The 24229-nt window shown below is 41.8% G+C and overlaps 1 protein-coding gene and 1 non-coding gene across 2 annotated transcripts in view; one reads left to right on the forward strand and one right to left on the reverse strand.

The window, feature by feature from the left end:
* Positions 1-1313: 1313 nt before the first annotated feature.
* Ccdc170 (coiled-coil domain containing 170) overlaps positions 1314-24229 on the reverse strand; it is a 103124-nt gene continuing 80208 nt past the window's right edge. Inside the window, exons 7-11 of the mRNA XM_087193446.1 lie at positions 22940-23140; positions 16824-16997; positions 14062-14304; positions 7756-7992; positions 1314-2490 (exon numbers count right to left, since the gene is read on the reverse strand). Coding sequence (XP_087049572.1) covers positions 2290-2490; positions 7756-7992; positions 14062-14304; positions 16824-16997; positions 22940-23140 — 1056 coding nt within the window. The 3' untranslated portion in view covers positions 1314-2289. The remainder of the gene's footprint in view (positions 2491-7755; positions 7993-14061; positions 14305-16823; positions 16998-22939; positions 23141-24229) is intronic.
* On the forward strand, positions 7581-7687 carry LOC147823327 (U6 spliceosomal RNA). The gene has a single exon (XR_015444088.1). It is a non-coding gene; the product is annotated as a U6 spliceosomal RNA (small nuclear RNA).

The raw sequence follows: 24229 nt of genomic DNA on the forward strand, positions 1-24229 counted from the left end.
AGTTAAACACTTCCAACATTCAATGGCACAAGATAGACATTTCCATTTCAAAGATTGCAAGCAGGGGGATACAAAGGAATGGGACCAACACAAGACCAAAATCCAGCAGGAAAAACATTAAATCCCATATTCCCACTTCCAGCATCCCCAACAATCTGTGGCAAGTTGTGAACTCCAAAGGGCTTGGGTGGCTCTGCCCTTACAGCTCTGCAGATAAATGTAGCTCCCACAGCTTCTCTCTTGGGCTGGTTCTGCTCCATCCTTGCAGTTTTATTCAGACAATTCATGCTCCTGGCTTCTCCAAACTTCTGGGGTCTGCACCATACCTTTGGCTTCATACTCACAGCTTCACACCCTGCCTGGCCTCCCAGGCCTTCTTCTGAAATCTGGGTGGAAGCCTTCCTGACTCCACAGCTCTTGCATTCTACATGCATCCAAAACCACCACCATGTGGATGACTCCAAGGTCTGCTGCCAGCTGGAGCAGTAGTCAGGCTTCCTTCTCTCTTGGCTATAGTGCAGTACCTATGAACCAAATCTCAAGGAACAACTTTCCTTGGCTGCCACCATTCTGGAACATGGTGCTCTGGGGTTTTCTTCTCAAAGCAAAGTCTTTCCCTTTTCCAATTTTGAGGCTGCAAAGGGTGGAGTCCTGCTGCTTCTTGGGATGCCCTCAGGCCATCGTTTCTATTTTCTTGTTTCTTCTCAGCAATCAAGATTTCTTCTGTTCTATCTTTCCAGGCCACATCTTTACTGGTGCTTCCTTTCTGGCCAAAGTCAAAATGTTTTAAATCATTCTGCTGTCCTCTTTCCTTTTGAGTCTCAACATAAATCTGGCTAAAAGTCCCTAACAGTAGCCATGCCATCACCTCAACATTAGACTGCCTTGAAATTTCTTCTGCCAGATTAATTAGTCCACCACCCTTAATCTCAGTCTCAGGCAACGTATCTGGACACAAGCAAAATGTAGACAAACTTTCTGCCAAGGCATAACATGCATGGTCTGGAGTCCAGCAGCTAATGCAGTCCTTCTTCCCAGAAGACACCTCCTGAGCCTGGTCTTTCTGAACTTTCTAAACTTGCAAATTCTGACCAGAATCTCCCATACAGTACAGCCTAAGGAATTCCAGCTCTACTTCTTCAGCCAGCATCTCCAAACCTTTCCTAACTGTTCCCCTTCCCACAAGCCAGTTCCAAATGCTCTTGAGCCACATGTCCAGGTAATGTCATAGCAATGACCCCCCTTCTCTGGTACCAAATTTTGTGTTAGTTACTTTTCTCTCATTGCTGAGACAAAATACCCAACACCCAAAGTTAAAAGGGAAAGGGTTTATTTAGCTCACAATTCATAGAAGTTTCCATTAATAATTTCCTGGCTCCAAGACAGAGTGTCACATAGCAGAGAAGGAACAGTTCATGGCGTCAGAAGACAGCAAAAGCAACAAGGGACCTTAATAGTGTCTTTCTGCCCCTTTTATCCCATCCAGACTACCGAGATTAAGGCAGTGCCAAACCAATCTCTCAGGTGTAGTGGTTTTGTATTCACATGCCCTTAATCCCAGTATCACACATTCCAGATTCAGCCACTTCTGAGAAAGCATGAGGCTTTGGGGGGACACCTTAACACAAGCCATAACACTGGCATTTCTACCAGCATCAAGATTCAGGAGAAAACCAGACCATGGAGTAGAAGAGGCACCGCCCTTGAGGCAGAGCCAAAGTGTTGCACAGCCTGGCTCCAACACTCACCAACAGCTACCTTCAGGAGCCCTAGAGGCACTGTACAATAAAACCACTAAAGCTTCTCCACATCCCCCTGGTCTGATGATTAAACATTTTATACAAATATTGAAATGCCACATTGTGCCCTATAAATAGGTAAACTTTTTGTGTGTCAAATAAAAATAAAAGTATATGTCAAAAATAATTTTAAAAAGCTTCTCCATGTGGTCATTATGAGAATTAAAGTGGGTAGTAAAACATCAGCTCAACATTTGCTAGCACTTGGAGACCAACCATATTAATTCACCATCCCATTCCCTGATCCAGTGGAACTGTTGGTCTCCAAGTGCTAGCAAATTAAATAATAGGTGTTTTTCATATGGAATATTTATCTAGGCTGGCACCTTGAAGCTCCATCTCTGCCCATGATATATTCGCACTATTAAAGTATCTCTTATCAAAGTATATAATACTCAGACACTGATCAACTTTCAAAGATATGAAGCACTTATGAAATTGAGGCTTGAGTCCATCTCTTAGCTCCAGCCTCCTCTAAAAATAACAGGGCTCAATGAAGAAGCTTCAGGTGGCCTTGTGGATGTCTATCCTGCCCAGTAGTCACGTCTTTGAGGCAGGCACAAGTCACAAAGTGATGCTGATGTGAATGGATCAATCTTTCAAGACATTTGATGATCTCATAATCTGGAAGAGCCAGAGTAGTCATGTTCAAGCCCAGCATTTGGGATACTACTTCCCTGAAGTCCACCAGCTGCAACAGCAAACAGAAAGACATTATAGGGAGAGAAAATATACCAGCTACTGCTGAGTCAGATCCAATAACAACAAATCCTGGAAAATCCAGATTTTCGTGAGGTAGGCATATTACCTACCCACTTTAGCCTTTTTCTCTCATTTATAAGATAAGTAGACTGCCTGCTAAACTACTTCTGAAGTCTCCTCAGGTATCAACCTTCAACAGTTTCATAACTACCTTTGAAATTCTAATGAGCTAAATGATGGTGCATTGGAGTCAAGAACACCAGTTAAGCAACCATAAATGAGGTTCTGATCTCACTAAGACTCATTTTCTCATCACCTGGGTTGCATTAACCAAATACTTACCTGGCTGGAATTTGGCACAAATGAAATGATGACTGTGCACACATTCTGTATTCCAGAGAGCACTACTCAAATGTTGGTATGGTTACATCAATGGATGATAACCATTTACACATTGTAAATTTACCAGAGCAGTGAGCTTCTTAAACAAAAGGAAAAACAAATGGCATAAAACAAGAGGATGAAACAAGATGAAAACAAGAGTAATTTTAAATTATTATCAAATCACATCACAGATTACTATATGACAGACGAGAATATGATTAGTCTGGGACCACTATTTGACCATCAAGAGAGCAACACTGGGTGTAGCAACACATTTCTGTGATCCTAGCACACTGAGAGCTTTAGGCAACAGGATTGCAAGTTCATGCCCAGCCTGGGAAAATTAGTGACTTAGTGAGACCCTGTCTCAAAATAAATTGATTACCAAGGGCTGGAGATGTAGCTCGGTGCAAGGCTCTGGGGTCAATCCCTAGTACCACCAAAGTGTGGGAGGGGGCAGGAAAAATGGTCAAAGTATGCTCCAGACCCTTTCAAGTTCTCCTAGGCTGGTTTCTGTGATTCTAAGGCTATTGCAGAAGCAGGTGAATCAGGGCTCTCTGCACATGCCTCAGAAAGTTACCTTCCACCTAGAAAAAGTACAATCCAACCTGAAGATGAAGTTACCTTAAAGAACACCAGTCAGCAGAGGATGTGAACCTTCCAGGCCACCATACCACCACCCCCAGCACTGAGGAGCAGAGCTGTCCCCAGAGCAGAGGAGGTGAACCTTTGAGGCCAACGTACCACCACCCGCAGTGCTGAGGAGGTGAGCCACGCAGGCACCAGCAGCACACATCCCTCCCTCCCACCACCACCCCTTTGAAATGCAAAGACATGTAAACAAGTCTCAAAACTAGACTTCTAGATCACCTAAAGCAAGCACAAAGGGAAATGAGATGGAACAATCTGATACTCAACCACCTGGACTTCCTGAACTGGCAACAAAAGAGGAGTTAGAAAAAATGAAATCAGAAATAATTTCTCAGATAACAACAGAGATTGTGCCCATAGTCCAAGACATAATTAATAAATCTAGAGAGGACACAGATAAAGAAAATAGAGGAGGGCCAGGGACTTAGCTCAGTGGTTTCACCGCTTGCTGCGCAAGCGCAAGCACCCAAGTTCGATCTCCAGTACCAAAAAAATAAATACAAATTAAAAAATAGAGGAGCTGAGAAACATGATGGAATCCCAAAATAGAAAACAAATGGAATCCATAAAACCGATGCAAACAGATTTCCAGGAGATTAAAAACTCCACTGAAAGTTTACACAGCAGAATGAGTCAATGTGAGAAGGGAATTTCAGATATAGAAGATAAGATTGCAATTACTGACCAGGAAAAGAAAAATTGCTCTAAAATAGTAAGAGACCATGAGAAATCAATCTAGCAGCTGCTAGATGATCCAAAGAAGAACAACATAAGACTGATTGGAGTCAATGAAAAAACAGGAGGGAGCACAGATGACATAAAAAACTGTTTACAGAAGTGATGACAGAAAACTTCCCAAGCAGAGGGAAAGAACTTGATAAGTGAGACATATAGGACTCCAACAAGCCTTGATCAAAAAAATCTACACGTAGACATATAATAGTTAAGATTCCAGAAACCCAACAGAAGAACAAAATTCTACAAGCAGTAAGAGAAAAGAAACAAATAGGGCAAATAATTCCTTTCACAATAGCATCCAAAAAACTGAAATACCTAGGAATCATCCTAACGAAAGAAATCAAAGACCTCTTCTCTGAAAACTATGGCACTCTGAAAAGAGAGATTGAAGATGATATCAGAAAATGGACAGACATCCCCTGCTCCTGGGTAGGAAGGATTAATATAGTGAAAATGGCCATACTTCCAAAACTGCTATATAGATTTAATGCAATTCCAATTGAGATCCCAGCAGCATACTTCATAGACCTTGAGAAAACAATCCAAAAATTCATTTGGAATAAGAAGAGACCTAGAATAGCAAAAGCAATTCTAGGTAACAGAGACATGGCAGGGGGTATCACAATCCCCAACCTGCAGCTATACTATAAAGCTACTGTGATAAAAACAGTATGGTACTGGCAAAGAAACAGACTTGAGGACCAGTGGAATAGATTAGAAGATGAAGAAACAACTCCAGACACACTCAGCCATCTCATCTTCGATAAAGGAACCAAACACCCTCACTAGAGGAAAGATAGCCTCTTTAATAAATGGTGCTGGAAAAATTGGGCTTCAACTTGCCAAAGATTAAAACTAGACCTGTATCTCTCACCATGCACTAAACTAAAATCAAAATGGATTAAAGATCTAAATATTAAAACAGAAACACTGAACCAGCTGGAACAGAGGTTAGGTAGAACTCTTGAAGACATTGGTGTAGGAAAAGATTTTATGAACAAAACCTCAGTTGCCCGTGAAATAGCACAAACAATCAACAAGTGGGATCTCTTCTTATTAAAAGGCTTCTGCACAACAAGAGAAACCACCAACAGTATGAAGAGACAATCCACAATGTGGGGAAAAAAATCTTTACCAGCTGTTCCTCAGACAAAGGTCTACTATCTAGAATATATAAAGAACTTTAAAAAAAATCAGACCTCTCAAATTTAAAGACCCAATCCAAAAATGGGCATCAGAAATGAACAGACATTTCTTAGACAAAGAATTAAAAATAGCAAATAAACATGTGAGAAAAATGTTCAACATCACTGGTCATTGAAGAGATGCAAATGAAAATGCTGAGATTCCACCTCACCCCAGAAAGAATGGCTGCTATCATGAAATCAACCAATAACAAATGCTGGTGGGACTGTGGGGAAAGAGGAACCCTGCTCCACTGCTGGTGGGAGTGTAGACTGGTGCAACCACTGTGGAAATCAGTATGGAGACACCTCAAAGAACTAGGACTCGAAGTCCCATTTGACCCAGCTATTCCCCTGCTGCATATCTTCCCCCAAAAATTAAAAGAATCATACCACAGTGATATATGTGCACCCATGTTCATAGCAGCACAATTTGTAATAGCTAAAACTTGGAAGCAGCCCAATTGCCCATCAGCTGGAGACTGGATAAATAAAATGTGATTTTTTTATAAAATGGAGTACTACTCAGCCATAAAAAATGAGAAATTAGAGACATCGCTAAATGGATGCACACTGAGGCAATATCCTTAAGTGAAATAAATAGGACATGTATAAATACTGAATAGTTTCTCTAGTGTGAGAAACTGAAAGTGTAAATAAGGGCTAAAAGGTATAATAGATAATGTGAAATAGGAAGAAAAAGGGCGAAGAGGAAGGAGAAGTAGGAGGGGTACGGGAAAGGAAAGCAAGAAATGGAATTAATATGAGAAAATGAAAAAATGGAAACAAAGTCTTTGTAAATGGGGAGGGATGGAGAGGTTGAAGGGAAGGCAGGGGAATAGGGTAAAAATAAGAACCAAGAGAGATTATGTAAAGGTGCAAATTCCCAATGATGAGTGTCATTATATTGTATACCTAAAATGTACCAATAAAATTAATTTTAAAAAAAGAACACCAAACATGCCCACCCTTGGTTCATTCATTCCCCAGACACCCTCCCAACCAGAGTCCAGTTTGGGAAATGTAATGTTCCATCCACCTTGGTTGGGATGTTGGAGCACTCCCCTGACCTTCACATTTCAATGTGATGGTATCAGGAGGTGGTTCTTTGGGAGTTAATTAGGTTTACGTGGGGTAGTGTTGGTGTAACCCTCGTTATGGCATCAGAGTCCTTGTAAAAGAGGCCCCAGAGAGCTATCTTGTCCCTTCTACCATGTGAGGACTCAGCAGGAAGCTATCATCTCTTGACCAGATGCACAATCTGCCAGCACCTTGATCTTGGACTTTCCAGCCTCCAGAACTCTGAGAAATACTTATCTTGTGTATAAGCCTCCTGATTTATGGTATTTTATTATAGCACCTAAACAGACTAACCCACCAACCCAGTCTCCCAGATGAAAAAGTTTCCCTTGAACTTTCCCATCCTTTTGAACAGGTCAAAGATCTTAATTCCTGAGACGTTTCCTTTTTGAGAACATTTGCTTATATAGTTTGGCTTTCCCCAGCTCTGCCTGACACATGAGCCAAAGTAGGGGCAGCCAAAGAGGAAAAAAAACCCCAGGACCGGAGTCCACTCGCTGCCCTTTGGGCTGCAGAAAGAGAGTGACATGAGAGCCAAAGGCACTGGGGGTCAGGCTGCCCGGGAAATATTTCTTTATGCCTGACCTGATGTGCTCACCAGATAAAATGCTCCTTCTTCCAACCTGCTGGCCAATTAATACTTTTTTATGGCTTACATCTGTGCTTAGTTGACCATGAGTCTGGGTGACACCGTTTGAAATGGGAGACTGTTTCCTGCAATTGATCTCTTCAAGAGATATGCTGCTCCCCCAGGCTCAAGCCCTGCTTAACGTTAAAAGATCTGGGGTGATGCAAACTCCAGAGGCAAACACCAAACATAATAAAAAACCTCACCACCACCAGGCCCTGATTGTTCACTGCCTTTCCACTGCTTTGATTTTTTTTTAAGTCTTTTTCTCTTACAATCCAAGCCATACAGCCATGAATTGCTTTTCTTAGCACAGTAAATCATAACGGTTAATGCCAAAAAGATGCCACAGAGCAGTTAGATTGAAGTGGTACAGGAAGCCTTACAGATTGTTTTTGAAAAAACATGTGAATGATGCTCTCTTTGGCAACACAAATACTAAAAGTGGAATGACTCACCGAAGATTAACATGTCCCCTGTGTAAAGATGACACGTGGAGTAATGAGCAAGTCCATGTTTTTTAATTACGAAGTGTTTGAATTGTCCTGTCATTACAGAAACAAAATTTCAACACCAGATTTGCACCTACCTGTTTTTCTCTCTTTTCTGCTTCTTCCAGAGATTTTTGTAGCGTCTTCATTTCACTGGTTATCACTTCTATCAAGCTTCTCGCCCTTTCCTTCTCCTCTTTAGCCTCATGCTCTGCAGTACCCAATTCTGACTTGACAGACATTAGCTTTTTCTCAGCTTCCTCCTTCATCTTCTCCAGTTTGTCTCTGGATTTATTTAAGTCTTCAATGGCTTTGGTCTGTTCCAAAGTTTTAATCTAAGAAGTCAAGAAAATGTAGATGATTTCTTCTGTATTTATTTAGGAAAATCATATAAACACGATGAATCAGAAATCAATGGATTAACATTTTTATGACTAAAGAACGGAATTTATCCCAAACAACTACAATGACTTTACTAAACATTATGAGCTGAATGGGCACCACTTAAAACAGTTAGAGTTTATAAACAACATATTAGAGTACCCTTATTTGGAAAATCACTGAGATAAGATTGTAGATGGCATGAGTCTTAAGTGAGATTAAAATAAAACCCACAAGTAACTTGTACTTTCTGCCCTAACAGTTGGCCATTGACTCTTGTAGGTAAACACCAGGAATAGCAAAATGTCCCCTTAAGGTGTCCACAGGGAAGCCCCACCTAAATATCTTCAGCAAGTCTTCATTACTGCTATGAGGAAAACCTAGAGCAGCAATTATTCAGAGGTATCTTCTGACTTCACCACAAGTATAGGTTGCAGAAGATATCTACAACCATGACAAGCAACGGAACAAGAAGAAAGTGGCTCCCATTGAGGAGTTCACCTCAGGTCCTAGAGCCAAACAGAGCATCCTGGAGTGTGAGGCACATTTTCTTTATTACCTTATTACATCAGATTATACCAGAGCTGCTTAAGAAAGAATTTAAGTTTAAAAAAAAAAATGAAATTCTGACATAATTGACATGGGTGAACCTTCAAAACATTATGCTAAGTGAATTAAGTCAGATACAAAAGGACAAACTTTGTATAATTCTACTTACATGAGTTACCTAGGAGAGATTAATTCATAGAGACAGAATAAAATAGAAGTTACCGGGGTCTGAGAAAAGGGGAGCTGGAAGCTACTCTCTGATGGGCACAGAGCTTCAATTTGGGAGGATGGAAGTCTGGAAACAGTGGTGGTGGTGGCTGTACAGCACTGTGAATGCACTTTATTCACTGAAATGTATACTTAAGAATGGCTAAGATGGTAAATTTTGTATTCTATTTATTTCAGCACAGTGAAATTAAGGAATCAGAAGCAGTTTTCTACAGACACAAATATTTTTAATGACCTTTTTTTGAGACTGTTTCCCTATATAGTTCAGGCTGGCCTTGAACTCACTGTGTAGGCCAGGCTGGCCTCGAACTCAAGGTGATGATCCTGCCTCAGCCTCCCAAGTGCTGGGATTATAGGCATGCACCACCACGCCTGAATTTAAATGACTTTTAAAATAAATACAAATGAACTACCACTTAATACTCACTAGGGTAGCTAAAATAAAAATGAAAGGCAACGACAAGCTCTGGAGAAGATGGGAGGGACACTGGAACCCTCTTGCGCTCTTAGCTGGAGTGGGAAATGGTGAGGCTGCTGTGGAAGACAGTTTGGCAGTTTTCAAAACGTTCAACATAGAGTTACCGTATGACCCAGCAATTCCACTCCCAGTTATACACTTAAGGACACTGATAAAAACAAAACATGTCCACACTGTACATAAATATTCATAGAAGTACTATTGATAATTGCCAAAAAGTTAGAAATGACCCAAATAGGCAGCAAGTGATGAATAGAAAAAGAAAGTGTGGTATAGCCATAAAATGAAATGTAATAAAAAATAATGGAGTACCATGACATACTACAACATGGATTAATCTTAAAGACATCATGCCAAGGGAAAGAAGCCAACTGCATAAGACTGCATATTGTATGATTCCATTTATATGAAAGAACAGGAAGAGGTCTGAGGAAAGCAGAATGGAGGCACAGGGCTATGTAGCAATGCAATGAGAAAGAAAGTGAACTGGGGAGACATACTTGAAATTGTGGCTGCTCCTGATAGTGTGTGTGTGTGTGTGTGTGTTTTGTTTGAGGAAGGTTGGTTTGGTTTGGTGTTTTCTGAATAATGATAGAGGTAAGAATTACCATTTAGTTGTTGGACTGCTGGTTATTTACTGACAAGGGGTTCAGTAGCTCATTTACATGGATTACACCTGGATCCCACCCTGACATCTTTACCCAGCCTTGGGCTTGCTTACCTTCACTGTGGCTGAGCGCCTGAACAGGAGCACAAGTTGATCTGATCTCAACTCTGAAAGTTCTTATGAGCCCACTGGAAAGTGCTAAGAGGGGTAGACACTGTTCTAGACTGGAATTAGGACTCAATGTAGATGACATATCACTGCTTGGGAAACTGTCTTGTGTGACTTCACTAAATTAAGGAAGCCTGGGTTGAATACATGCTGAACTCATAAACTATAAACTAACAACCAGTTTTTACCTACTATAACACACACAAATTTCTAAGAAATTGAATTCCTTTTGCTTTGGTTTGGATGGTTTTTTTTCCCCAAAATTCATACATTGCGGTCTTAGCCCCTAACTTGATGTTATTAAGAAGTGGGGGTTGGGGGGGGTGGTCATTAGGATGAATACCCTTTAGAAAAGAGATCCTAAAGAGCTCCCTTGACCAGTCCACCATGTGAGGACACAGCTAGGTGTCATCTATGAACTAGAATGCAGGCCTTCACCATATGTGAAATCTGCTGGCACTTTCCAAGCTGTCAGAATAGGAAGAATTAAATTTCTTCTCTTTACACTCCACCCAGTTTATGTATACTATTTTGTTATAGCAGCCTAAGACTAGGATAGATACTTTTCTACACAGAAAAGAGGCTGGTGACAGACATGCTTGGATAGGTCATTGCCATAGAACTAACTCCATTCCAGGGAGATAAAATGTCTTGGAAACTGACAGAAGCCATGAAACTTGCTATCAAAGAGGCATAAGAACAACTGCTGCAGCTCTGGAAATACATAGAAAATGAGATGCCACAGCTAGGGGAAGGGATTTTGCACTGGAGTCAATAAAATGACACTAGCAGAACAAGCACTGGAGACAAGGAAATGCCACCCACTAAATTGAGGTTTTGGGGCTGACTTTGGAGATCATTTATGGATCCCAGGTTACCATGGACTATGCTAGATCCAGTACATCAGAGTATTATCCCAGTGGGAATTCCTGAGTGTGCTGATTGCATTGTGGTGAAGGAGAAGAATGTCCTTGATGTTAAGGAATACCTGGCAAAGTATTTAGGGGTGAAGTGTCAAAGTGTTTGGAATTATACTCTTAAATGATGTCTTAGTTACTTTCTCATTTCTGGGACAAAATACCTCACACCCACAAGTTAAAGGAGGAAAGGTTTATTTCAGCGCAGTTTGTAGAGATTTCATTCTGTAGTCAGCTGGCCTCAAGGCAGGGCAGCATGGCAGAGGGGCATAATGAAGGAGAGACAGTCCATGGCATGGCAGGCAGGAAGCAATAGCAAAGCTTCCTTTTTCTTTTCTATTCCACCCAGGGATAAGCCTATTGGTTGGTGTCACTCACACCATTCCCCTTCACAGGCAAACTATCTCACTGCCACAGAGAAAATATGGCACAGAGTGGGAAGTTGCTAGGATGGGTATGATGGATTTAAAACCTTGTATTAATAGAACAAGAGATACATTCAGGCTTCCTGTGCCAATTGGGTGAACATCTGCTGTGGGCTATCTACTCAAGGTGATGGGACACAGCCTGGAGAGCAAGAAGCAGGCTGAATCATGTCCTAATGTGAAGACTGTCCTGCCAGGAATTTCTGAAAACTATGAGACCTTTATTACAATCCTGAGAGCTGCCTGAACTCTTGTTGTCAAGAAGAGCGAGAGCAATAAATGGAGGTCAGAGCCAAGCCATCAGGACAGAATTGGAAGCCGGCACAGTGCAGCATAGTGAGGACCTTTGGCTTCCTAAGTCAACCTCAACAAAAGACAGAAGTGGTGTGGGACTAAATCACTTTCTCTTCTTTTTCATTTTTCTTTTTTTTTTTTTCTAGTACTGGCATTGAGTCTTTTCACTGAGCAACATCCCAGCCCTTTTATTTTTTATTTTTCATTTTGAGACAAGGTCTTGCTAAATTGCCCAGCTGGGCTCAAACTTCTGATCCTCCTGCCTTAGCCCTGGGAGTGCTGGAATCAAAGACTCCTGTGGGCACTTCTCTGAGCAAGATCAGTGGTTCAGTGAGAGCCTGTGCCCCTAATTTCCTCCCAGCAGGACAGAAGTGGCTGTAAACATGACTGATAGGCTGCCGAGCCTACAGCAAGGATGGAGAAGGTGTCCAGGAGCTTCTTTCAGGAAAGAATTGTTAAAACTGGTGCACAGTTGTCTTAAGGGCCACCAAAGAAAAGATGATTAAATTTAAAACCTGATGTTCTAGCTTCCCTGGAGGGTCTAAATTCTCCATCAGGTGGGTTTCAAGCCCTACATTGAAAACGCCCTTGGCTGGAGCCAGGCATTATTCAGGGCTCTCAGGATAGGGTAGGACAAAACAGAGGGAGTCTCTCTCAGGCCCACAGATGCTGTGAACACTTGGAAGCATTAGGAGAGGTGAGTCTGGCCCTCAGGCTACCCAGCTCCCCTCTGTACCTACCACCTGTGGCCACAGTGAGCGCTCCCTTAGGGTCAAGGCCCTGTCAGCGGCCTTTGGGGACTCAAAGCTTGGCTCTAACTGCTGTTGGAGCAGAGCTTCAGTGATTGCCCAGAGCCTCTGACAGGGCTCATTTTGCCCCTCACTTGAAAGGAACACCCCCTTGTGTCCCCTTAATGAGCTCTCTTCCGCTATCATCCATATCCCCCACCGTCAGTAGAACTCCAGGCTCCAGGATATCTGGGTGCAGTCTCGACCTCCTGCTTCCCCTTCTCCCTTAGCTCCTTCCACCCAGGGTGGGAGCAACTGAGGCTGCCTTCCAGGCTTCCACCCCTACTCCACCACTCTTCTAGGGCCATTCCCAGAGGTGGGCTCTGGGACACACACCTCTGATATTAGCCCACCCATTGTCCCCCATCAAATGCTCCCCAGGTATTTAAATATGTCCCTCCCGGGGCTATGCCAGCCTCCCCTTCTCTAGGGAAATACACCTAATTTCATGCCCTAGTCCGGAAGGTAGAAGGGCCTCCAGGGGAGACAGCTAACAACCTAGAAGGGAAAACACAGTGGGAATATTCCCATTCCACCTATGCAAGGAACAGCTTGATTTCAGATACTTTTTCCCTACGGGTCTGTTTCCAGATTCAGAAACATTCCAAAAGTCAGTTTGCAAAGAGCATGATGTTATTTCTGCTGGTTTGTGATACACACACCTTCTGGGATGGTGTGTGTGTGTTAACTGACATCTTACTGCCAGTAGCACACATGCACAACATTTAAATACTTTTATTAAATCCCTGTACATTTTCTTTTCCTGCTTCTCTATATTCACTGGAAATTGAACACCTTGAATCCAAGCAATATCCCCCCACCTTTTACACAGTTGTGTACTCCAACTCTTTTTTTCCTTTCTTCTTTCTTTCTTTCTTTTCTTTTTGTTTTTCTATCTTTCTTTCTTTCTTTTTCAGTACTGGGGATTGAACCCAGTACATTGGCACTGAGATACAAATCCAATCCTTTTTTATTTTGAGGCAGCATCTCTCTAAGTTGCCAAGTTGCCCAGGCTGGGCTTGAACTTACAATTCTCCTTCCTCACCCTCTCAGAGTGCTGGGGTTACATGTGTGTGCCACCACACTGGGTGTGTACTCAGATGCTTCTCAGTAAGCAGTGTGTCTATTTTCTCATTTCTCCCAAAACAATTCCCTATCTGATAAGTTCCTCTATCACCTCTAATCTACCTACACCTTGAAAAAATGTTCGTATTTTTTGCCTGTACAATCACTCTTTCTGGACTGATATTTCACACATTAGTGATGACTCTACTTCAGATATTAAAGACACAGGGCCAGGGATTTAGCTCAGTGGTTTTGCAGTCTGCCTCACAAGTATAAGGTCCTGAGTTTGATCCCTGGTTCCAAAAAATATATATGTTAAAGAGGCACTAAGTTGATATAATATTCTGATTTATGTAGTTCTCACCTTTTCCCCACAACTCTGAGAAACAACCAGAAGTTCTCATCACTTCCCTCCTGGTATATCCACGACAAGCTGTTTGTCTTTTGCATACACTTCGATGGTAACTGGACAAATGCAAGAAGGGGACGGAGCCACACACTTGCCTTAAGCTCACTGGTGTCAGCCAACTTGGCTTTGAGCTCTGTGTTGGATTGGCGACATGTACTTAGCTCTTTCTGCATCCTCTCCACCTTCTTCTCCAGCTTCCTGGTAGTGAGATGGGCTTCATCCCTCTCCACAGCCAAGGCAGTGCGCAACTGCTTCTCCTCCTCCAGCTGGGCTATTTTCTGACGGAGGAGATTCATGTGCAGTTCTTTGCTCTCCAGCCTTTCTTTCTGAGTTTTTAACTGGTTTGATACAAACAGGGATTTTTTTTAAAATAATAATCAAATAGTCAGTAGATATAAATGAATTACCCAGATAATGTCAATTTTTATCTACATTTCAAGAAGACTAGCTTATACACCATCCAAGAAGGTTACTGGGTTCCTTTTCCTGATCACATTTTTTATTCATATTTTTTCCAAAAATTAATTCTGCAAAGTATTGGACAAAAGAGACACAGAAAATGTGCAAAAGAATCAGCTTTCCATACCCACTTCTCGCCAATATTATGTGCATCATAATAAAAATGTGAAATTACTTTTAAAACTACATGAGTAGGTTTATCAAGAGCAGAATATAATAAGGCAGAGAGACAAAATCCTCTCTAGCACTCAATAGTCACAATGCCTGCACCAGTGTTTTCTGAAACAAGATAGGGTACAGATTAGTACTGCAACCTGGACCTGCTAGATTTAATCCCTGAGGACCGAGTTGAGCAGCAACCACCATGAGAGTTGATATGTTTTAAAGCACAGTAAGCCAAAGGAGATATTTAAGAAGACTTTGCTTACATGTTTTAAACCTTAGAATACAAGTGACTTCAAGAAAGTTTTAGTTCTGAGGTCTTTGTTACATGCCCAGCCTATATACTTACCCTGGCTAAGGGAAAACTTGCTGAGGGAAATTTGAGTGACGTTTTAGAAAATGAAAACATTTCTAAGAGGGGAAAGGTCTTCCTGGGCTCTCCCTGTCACAGTTAGTGAGTGGAATGCTCTGTCAACCGTCACAAACACGAGGACTGGGAATTTGGTCGAAGAATGGAATGTCTGAGCTGAAGGTCACCTCCCCCCTCACTCCCTACTCTGCGTGTGTGAAGAGTTAGAAGGTGGGAGGACTTCCTGGGATGCTGCTTGGAGTTCTTGGCTCAACAATGACAACCTCATCCACACCCATCTAACTCTTTTACTTTTTTTTTTCCAGTACCAGGAATCGAACTCAGGACCTTGAGCTTGCCAGGCAGTAGTGGCGCTGCTGAGCTACATCCTCAACCCAACACCCATCTTACTCTTTAACAAGGCCCTCCTTCCTCCTAACAGTCCTCTAACCAACCCTTCTCTTGACCTCCGCTGTGTCTAATTTCACTCTACTGCAAATTTACACTGGTGAGTTCTCTATACTCGGGTAGTTTTAACAATTATGTAACTCTTAAGAAGGAATAGTATCGGGTATTAAGAAAGAAAATCAATTACTGGAGGAGGACTTTGGAAAAAATTGTAGCTCTATTTAACATCCCTGATTGGACTGGTCTTCTTTCTTTCATAAAATATTCCTCACGATATAGTAAATTAGGGAAGAGGCTAAATGTGAATCAGGCATCTTATATGAGTCAAGAGTTCAAAAATGTTGTGGATTAAAAAGTAGCACTCATTGAGGTATGTTTCATCACCATCTTAGTATAAAGAACAGACAGAGAGGTATGCAATTTTTCCAGGGTCAACCAGCTTCGTGGAGCCAAAGTGAGAACCCAGATGTGACATTTACACAACCCCTACACTAGAATTCAACCAAGAATTTTCTCCAAAGAACTATTATAAGAACACATCTGTGTTTTCCTTTTTCCTTCCCCAATACCAATAATTACGTAACTAATAATTATATTTTATCCCTTTCATCTATTCATTCATTTGGTCTCAACTGTTTCTAACTCTTTGAATGAATAAAATGTAAGCCCTTCTCTCTCTCTACTTCCTAGTGCCATAAAGCATATAAATGCAGAGACTCATGGGTTCCTTCTGTTCTCCCAAAGTCATGGTCACACTCCATCTGCAGGTCTCCTTGTCCCTAGGTTTGGCCATCAGAACATATCCTGGCTGGAGGTAAAAATACAAGGACACAGAGAAAATTCTGGGTGCTTTTTTCAAAAGACACCTCTTACATGTTCTTTAAATCCCTCTTCTTCATCCTATAAACAGATCTGATGGTTCCAGGTACCATTTTGTACCATAAGGCTAAGGACCACTGCAGGGATGGGAAATAGGTCAGAGTCATTCCTAGAACAGAGCAGAGCTGTTCTGCCAGCCCTAAGCTGCCTGTCTCCAGAAATGCATAGGGGAGAATAAAAACCTTCTAGTTCTTTCAGCCACTATTATTTGGGGCCTCTATTACTCACAACAAAAAGAACCTAAGGTGATACATGCGTTTACCAACTCTTCAGACTTGAAATGGAGACTTGCATTCTAAATAAGGCTATGTGTGGCAGCACATGCCTATAATCCCTGCATTCTGGGAGGCTGAGGCAGGAGGATTGCCAGGGAGGCAAGTTTGAATCTTGCCAGGGCAACTTAGTGAGAACCTGTTTCAAAATACAAAGAGCTGGGAATGTAGCTCAGTATGAAGACCCTGAGCTCAATACTCAGTAACAGAAATTCTGAAACAGAAATTCTAAATACATATCTTTTCAATGTGTTTTCAAGCCACACTGATAAATATTGGTAGGGGTCCATTGCCTTTCTCAATATTACAAAGTTTCAATAACACCTACCTTTCTCTGTAAATTGTGGGCGATAGTCTTGTTTTCGATGACTGCATTGCTCTCCAGGCGGACCAGCTGTTCTGTGCGAGCTAATACTACATCCAGACGCATGTCAAAGCCAAGTTCAGCAGTCATCTGGTTCAGTTTCATTTTTTCTGAAAGCTGATCCAGAAACTTAAGATACTAAACCCAGGAACAAAAATGAAAATGGGACACAAAAGTACTGTTAACGTGGAGCTCCTGAAATCTTCCTCCTTCCCCCAAGCTTACAGGTGGCTCCCTTTAAACCCAGCATGGAGCCTGGACTCTGAGCCCAGGCCTTGGTGATAAATTCCTGAACAACCCTAACCATTCCCTGCCCTGCTTCTTGGCCAAATGCTCTTGACCATCTGGCTCAGTGACCTTGGCTTCAATCCAGTATGATCCATTCTTCTCATCCCTGACACAGGAAATTTGGCAACACCGCTGATTCCATCCTCATCTCTGCTTTGGCAACATGGAGCTGCAGCCCTGCTGCTCTGAGGCTGATCCAGCACCAGACATCCGCCCATCCATGCACCTTCCGAAGGAGTTTTGCTCACCAACTAGACCCTGGCCTTGAATATGGAAACTGGCCACTCAGCCAATTACCACTTAACTCTTCTTGTACCATAGAGACAAAAGCAAAACAAAACTCTCCATACTCACAAAATTTGAACAACTCTGTGGGGTTTTCTTAAGTTAAAATACTTTCCAAAAGTCTTTAACCGTGTTTAATGCCAGCCTTGCACAGTACCACACACCTGTAATCCCAGCTACTCAGAAGGCTGAGGCAGGAGGATCATAAGATCAAGAGCAGTTTAGGCAACTTAATGAGACCTTGGCTAAAATTAATTCAATAAATGTAAAAGGGCTTGAGGTATAGTTCAGTGGTAGAACAGTTGCTTAACATGCATGAGGCCCTGAGTTCTAACCTCAGTACCAGGGAAAAAAGTGTTTAATGCATCAAAGTTAAATGAACAACTCCTAAAATAGAGTTCTATGAAAGAAGTCATGGTCCATACTCTAATAAGCTTAGAGCCGCCTCCTCCACTAGGTTGCTGTGACTGAACTGGCTGCGCCCAGACAGAATAATGCTTATCAAGTGCTTGCTGGATGAACAAAGCAATCAATGAGCTCTCTATATCATAACTGCATGGTTTGGATTCTTTGATATTTTCTTCTCATTACAATAACTTCACATCCATCTGACATATACAGCCAATTAAATGTTTAAATAAGCATAATTTCCTGCGAGTCTAACCATATCAGTTTAAAGCCTGGAACTATCTAGATTTCAGTTGTCAGGATGAAAATTATCTGTAAGTGTGTATTTTCCAATTTTGTTAACTAGCATTCATATAAATACCATTTAATCTCTTGTTTATAAGTCACTGTCATTACAAATACCACACATCGCGTTGTGCCTCAGTGCCACAGGCTGCTTTTTTCTCTGCACCATCAGGTTATTGTCTCTTTTCACTGTGCCACCTATCCCTCTGGAATTTTTAATTTCTCACAGTGTAGGTAAGTGCCTTAGCTTCTATTGGCACTATTGGTGCCTTTTATGCAAAGCTAGAAGAGCCCCTTTACTCCATTTCTACATGTGACCCATCCCCTTTGCATATGAGGATCTACAACAAGCCAAGACCCCCCAGAGACAGAGTTTATTTCAAGAATCACAGCTATACCTCAGATTACAGCTGCTAGAAACGTTTAACTTCATAGAAATTAAACCAACTTCATAGACGTTGAATCATTGTTCAGCATGAATAAAAAATGAGGCATTCTACTCTGTTATGTGCTAGCCTTAATTACCTTCAGTTAGTACTGAATCTCCACACAACTTTGTTTTTCAATTTTACATGATAACTGCCCTTGCTAGGACGTGCATTTCATATGCAATTATCTGTGAAATAGTTACTGTGGTCAGCTTACATAATGTGCTTTCATAACTGGAAATTATTTTGGCATAATCCCAATTAAAATTAATGATTCATTTATATGGAAAGAAAGGAAGAGAAACCAATGCACCTGCAATTCTTGCCTTTGATGCATTTTTTCTAGAATTCAAATAATATTTATTGACTTTCTCTAGACCCTAGAGACAGAAAAAAAAAAATTTTTAAAGACTTCTCTTAAGAAAAAAAGAGAATAGAAAGAAAAAATGGGAACAAAGCTTTTGTAAATAAGGAGGGGAAGGGCCGGGGATTTAGCTCAGTGGTTTCACCGCCTGCTGTGCAAGCGCAAGGACCCGAGTTCGATCCCTGGTACCAAAAAATAAAAAATAAAAAATAAATAAGGAGGGGAGGAAGAGCTGAAGGAAGAGAAGGGGAACAGAGGGAAAAAGAAGAATCAAGATCTATTATGTACAGGTACAAATTCCCCACAATACATGTGATCATTATGTATATCAAAAGTATATCAAGAAAATTAATTTCAAAAAAAAGATTCCCCTTAACCTCAGTAAGCTAGGGATAAATCGTCATAGTTGAAAAGTGCTGTGACAACCCAGGCATGGTGGCACATGCCTGTAATCCCACCACTCTAGGAGGCTGAGGCAGGAAGATCATAAATTCAAGCCTAGCCTGGGCAATTTAATGACTTAGCAAGTCCTTGTCTGAAAAATTAAAATTAAAGGGCTGGGGATTTAGCTCAGTGGTTCTGCTGCCTGCCCTGCAAGCAGAAGGACCCAAGTTTGATCCCAGGTACCAAAAAAAAAAATTAAAAATAAAAAGGGCTGGTGGTGTAGTTCAATGCAAAGGCCCTGGGATCAATCCTCAGGACTGCCAAAAAGAGAAAAAATATGTACTGTGACAGAGATGAGCACCGGCCACTTGCAGACAGTACACAAGCAGGGCTTGGTCTCTCTGGGAGACCCAGGGCAAGTGACATCTGCACTGCACCTTGCAGAGATGGCTATTACCAGGTGGGAGGAGAACATTCTGCAGAGGGAAGAGCTCCATGCAGTATGAGACGCCAACAAGACGAGGGGAGCACTGCTACAAATTGGAATGTGGGTGTCTTAGGCTCAGCATTTACCACATACCCTGCCAGCATCCTGCTGGTCCCTGAATCTTCTGAGTTTGTCCCCATTGGCTAGAAAGATATTACAGGAGAGGAGATGTGGGGAGAAGAACTAGCCAGCCTGCCCAGTGTGAGGCCATGACAATAGAAGGAATCTGAACTTGACCCTGAGGGCCACAGAGAGCCATCAACCAATTTTCAGACAGAGGAAGGTGAGGTCAGACATGCAACTGATGAGGACCTCTCTGGCAGCAGTGAGCAGCAAGTCGTAGGTAGGCTGAGCAGAGCAAGGAAGCCTATTAAAAGGTTGTGTCCAGAGCCACACAACTTGGACAGTGCTCAGAGGCAGAGCCTACTACAGAACTAGACACAGGATGCGTGGTGGTTGAGGAACAGTGAGGAGATGGGATGGGTGGTGTTAGGGTCTGGTTAGAGACGGGAAAGAGTAAGGAAAGGCTCTGGCAAGTGGAGGCCGGCTGCCACCATCACCGAAGCAGCAGGGGCAAAGATGAGGACAGATCATGTCAGCTCTGAATATGTCTAGGTCTTGGGGGACCGTCTAGGTCCAAATTACCCCACATTACACTCAGGTGCGGTATTTCTTTTCAAAATCAAAAATCTAATACAAATACATAATACATAATAGAAAGAAAAACCCCACCCTCCACCCTAGTTCTCAAATCTATTCCTTAACATCATTCACAAAACTACTACTTGGTCCACAACCTCATTATCTTCTTATGTAGACTGTTCCAAGAATCTCCAGCCTGGACTCTCTGCCTCTGGCCTGTATTCCCTCTGAGCTAGTCTACTTTCTGAGCCAGAAAACTTTCTTTTACTCGAAACCCTTCTCTAGCTTCCCACTGTGTATAGGATGAAACCACAGTAGTTCACCTGCCCTCACTTCATTATTCCTAGCAGCCATGCTGTCCCACACCTCTGGCCTCACCAAAGCATCAACCTCCATCCCCATGTATCACATTTGTTCCTGGGCCATCTTGTCAACCTCCATTCCTTCTCTTTTCAGGCAGTTCCCTGCCCTGTCTTCTTTCCTACCTCTTCTGCCTGACCTGTTCCTACTTCTTTAAGGCCCCTGTCAATTATCACCTCTTCTATAAAGAAGCCTCCTCTCCTCACACACACAGGAACCATTCGTCTTTTTGCTGAGTCCCTGCCACACTTTACACCTGTCTCCATACAGCACTAGCAGGACTAGGGGTGCCCTAGTGATCTGTCTGTCTCAGCCACTGGGCTGATTTCCAGACACCTTTCCTACAGCTCTGCATGCCCCCCCCCCGCTCTGTGCAACATGGTGCTTCCTGGGTCATTTTTAAGTTCAGAAGAATAAAAGTGAATATATTTTTCACCCCAAATTCAGCACATGTTCTCAATGCCATTTGCTTCTTTTCTCTGCCTACCCTCTGTCCCACAGACTCACAGCCCACAACCCCTTAACTCCCTGTCCTGCTCACCGGAAGCTGTCTCTGACTCTGTTTGTTACAGCTACTGCCTTGTGCCTTTTTTAATGCCCAGATTTCACAGTGGTCTTCTTGTGAGCCTGTACCCTTCCTGCTTCTAGTCAACCCTCATCCCAGAGCAAGCAGGCTCCCCTTTTCCACTCTACAAACCTGTGTCATGGGGGATCTGCACACACTCAGGGTTGACCCTTCTCTCCGCTCCTCTCCCACTGGGCTGGAGACACCATCATTTCTAAGAGTCTCTACACTGCAATCTCAGCCTCAGAGTGACACCATATCTTTTTGAAATATAGTCACAGGTTACTTAGCATTGTGGATGCTTTGAGAACTGCATCATTACACAACTTCATCGTTGAGTGAACATCACTGAATGTACTTTTCATAAACTAAGTTGGCTACAATATCAGTTGGCAGTATAATCTTATAGGACCCGTGTCACATGCAGTCCATCACTGACTGAAACATCATTAGGCAATGTGTGACTGTAAATGACATTCATAATCACTTGTCACACTTTGTATTCCACAAAATAAAGTACACTCAGTCTCCAGAATGCAAGCCATTCCAGTTTTCTCTGCTGCGATCGCCCCGCTAAGAATGTCACATATGGCCATATGGGCTTAGAAGCTCTGCATTCTCTGAATAAAGCATTTCAAGATTCCATGCCCTTGTTGAAACTGTTTCCCCCGTGGCACCCACCCCTTTTCACCACTATAATCCTACTTGTCCTTCAAGATTAACATAATTATCTCTTCTCCTGTAAAATCGTATCTTTATCCAGAAGTGTCTGCAACGCTTTATTAATGTAACAGAGCTCTAATAGCACGTAGTCTGTGGTACAGCAAATGACCTGAATGGTTGTTTCCCCTTTTGAATTATGAAGTTTTTGAGACCAGAAACTATATATTATTTATATTTTACCTCCAAGACCTTCAGGGCATATATACAGTGGGTACTCAATAAACACCTAGTATGATTGAGATCCAATATACCCCCAAAAAAGTTCATTGTATTGGAGGCTTAGTTGCTGTTGTGCTTTGGGAAGTGATGGGATCACGAGGGCTCTCCTCTTAATCCATGGATGAGATCATAGTTTGATGGCATTTGGGGAAAGGCAGTGGAAATAGGAGATGGGGCTTAGATGAAGGAAGTGGATCATGTGGTATGACCTTGAGAACTAAATCTTTCTTCTCTTTCCTTTTTTACTGCTTCCTGGCTACCATGAGGTGAGCAGTTTTCCTTCACCATGCCTTCCACTGTGATGTTTCTCCCTCTCCACAAGACTGAAAGCAATGGAGCCAGCTAATCATGGACTGAAACCTTTGAACCATGTGCCAAAATAAATCCTTCCTCCTTCACATTGTTTTTCTTAGGTATTTAGTCAAAGCAATGAAAAGCTGACTAAGTTATACCTATGAACTTTAATGGAATTAATGGGAATCAAGGAAGCTCCAAACAATAGGAAGAGACTTAATGCTCCTTGAAATTCATTCATGACCCAGGATACATTCAGTGTAAGTACTACAACACCCAGAACATTCTCAGATCAAGTTCTGAATGGCCCAGATGCTTCCACCCAAGGGCACTCCCTCAGGTTCTTACTTTTTGTTTCTCAAAATTCAAATTGTCTCGCAAAACGTCTCCAGACACTAGCTCTCCCTCCAGGTCTGTCAGCTGGCCCTGAAGAGCCTCCAACTTGTTTTCTGCTTTCTGGGCCCTCTGTAGAGTTTTCTGGTGAGACTCAGACTTCTTTCCCAACTGTTCAACAAGCTCAGATACTTGGGATTCAAGCTGAGAGACCATCTGGAAATGAAGACACAGAACAAAGATAAGCCTTGTTGTACATGCAACAAAGTGTTAAAATCTAGGACTTAGCCCAAGTAGCATAACTATTTCTCACACCCACTTCCAGGTTCTTTGTAAAAATTAAATAAAAAATAAGTTATTGGTAGTCTATATGAAATAAATCTACATTTGTTATCTAATAAAATATTTTTATATAATCCCTTCAACAGGCTATTTGATAAATATTTACAGGTAAAATTTACTCATCTCCAAAACTGTCATTAAGGGTTTCAAAGCTTTGTTGGAAAAAAGAGTTAAGAAAATAAATACTTTCAAAATTACAAAAAAATCATTTTCCACAAAAACTCCTTTATCACATACAATTGACTAAAGATTATATGATGAGTTGATCTTGATAAGCTTATGGAGAATTCAAGTGCAGAAATATATTTTTTCAACCTTGTATTGGGTATTGGTTATTCATGCCTTACACTCCAATGTCGCTGACTCTACATGACATTTGAAAGATCAAAATCTCTCCAATATGGTGGCATCCTATAAGCAGACAGGAGAATCTGACTGCTATCTTCTCTCCTGCCCCATAAAATCAAAGGCCCTTCACTAAAACCCCCTAAGGCTCCCCATTCAGAGAAGATCCCCAGTATTTCCACCCTTCCCAGGAGTTCCTGTCTATGTCTTAACTGTCCTGTCCCCTTAAACCAAGAGCATAAGTATATTAAAGACCTCAAGAACATTTTCAGATTCCCAAACTGATCTTGTTAAACCCAGCTTTCATCAAATGTTTAACTCAATAAAATCAACATACCTGGGGTGATAAACTCATTTCTTTTGATGGTTTATTTTGGAAGAGGAAAGGGAAAAAGTAGTAGATATATACATAACACTATGACACCATTCTATAGGGTTAAACATCTTGACAGTTTCAGTCTTTTTTAGTCTAAATTTTAAAAAAGACTACCTATAAACAACAATACTTAAAGGCACAGAGATATTTGAGTTACTTCAGTTTTTTGAGAGGCTGCTATATGAAAAAGCAGTAAGATTTCATCTGAGTTGCCCTCAGAGCTTAGATTGAGGTATAAATCA

This window comes from Heterocephalus glaber, unplaced genomic scaffold (assembly GCF_053883595.1).
Source record: "Heterocephalus glaber isolate CG9 unplaced genomic scaffold, H.glaber_assembly_v1.0 deba00001593, whole genome shotgun sequence".
NCBI lineage: Eukaryota > Metazoa > Chordata > Mammalia > Rodentia > Bathyergidae > Heterocephalus > Heterocephalus glaber.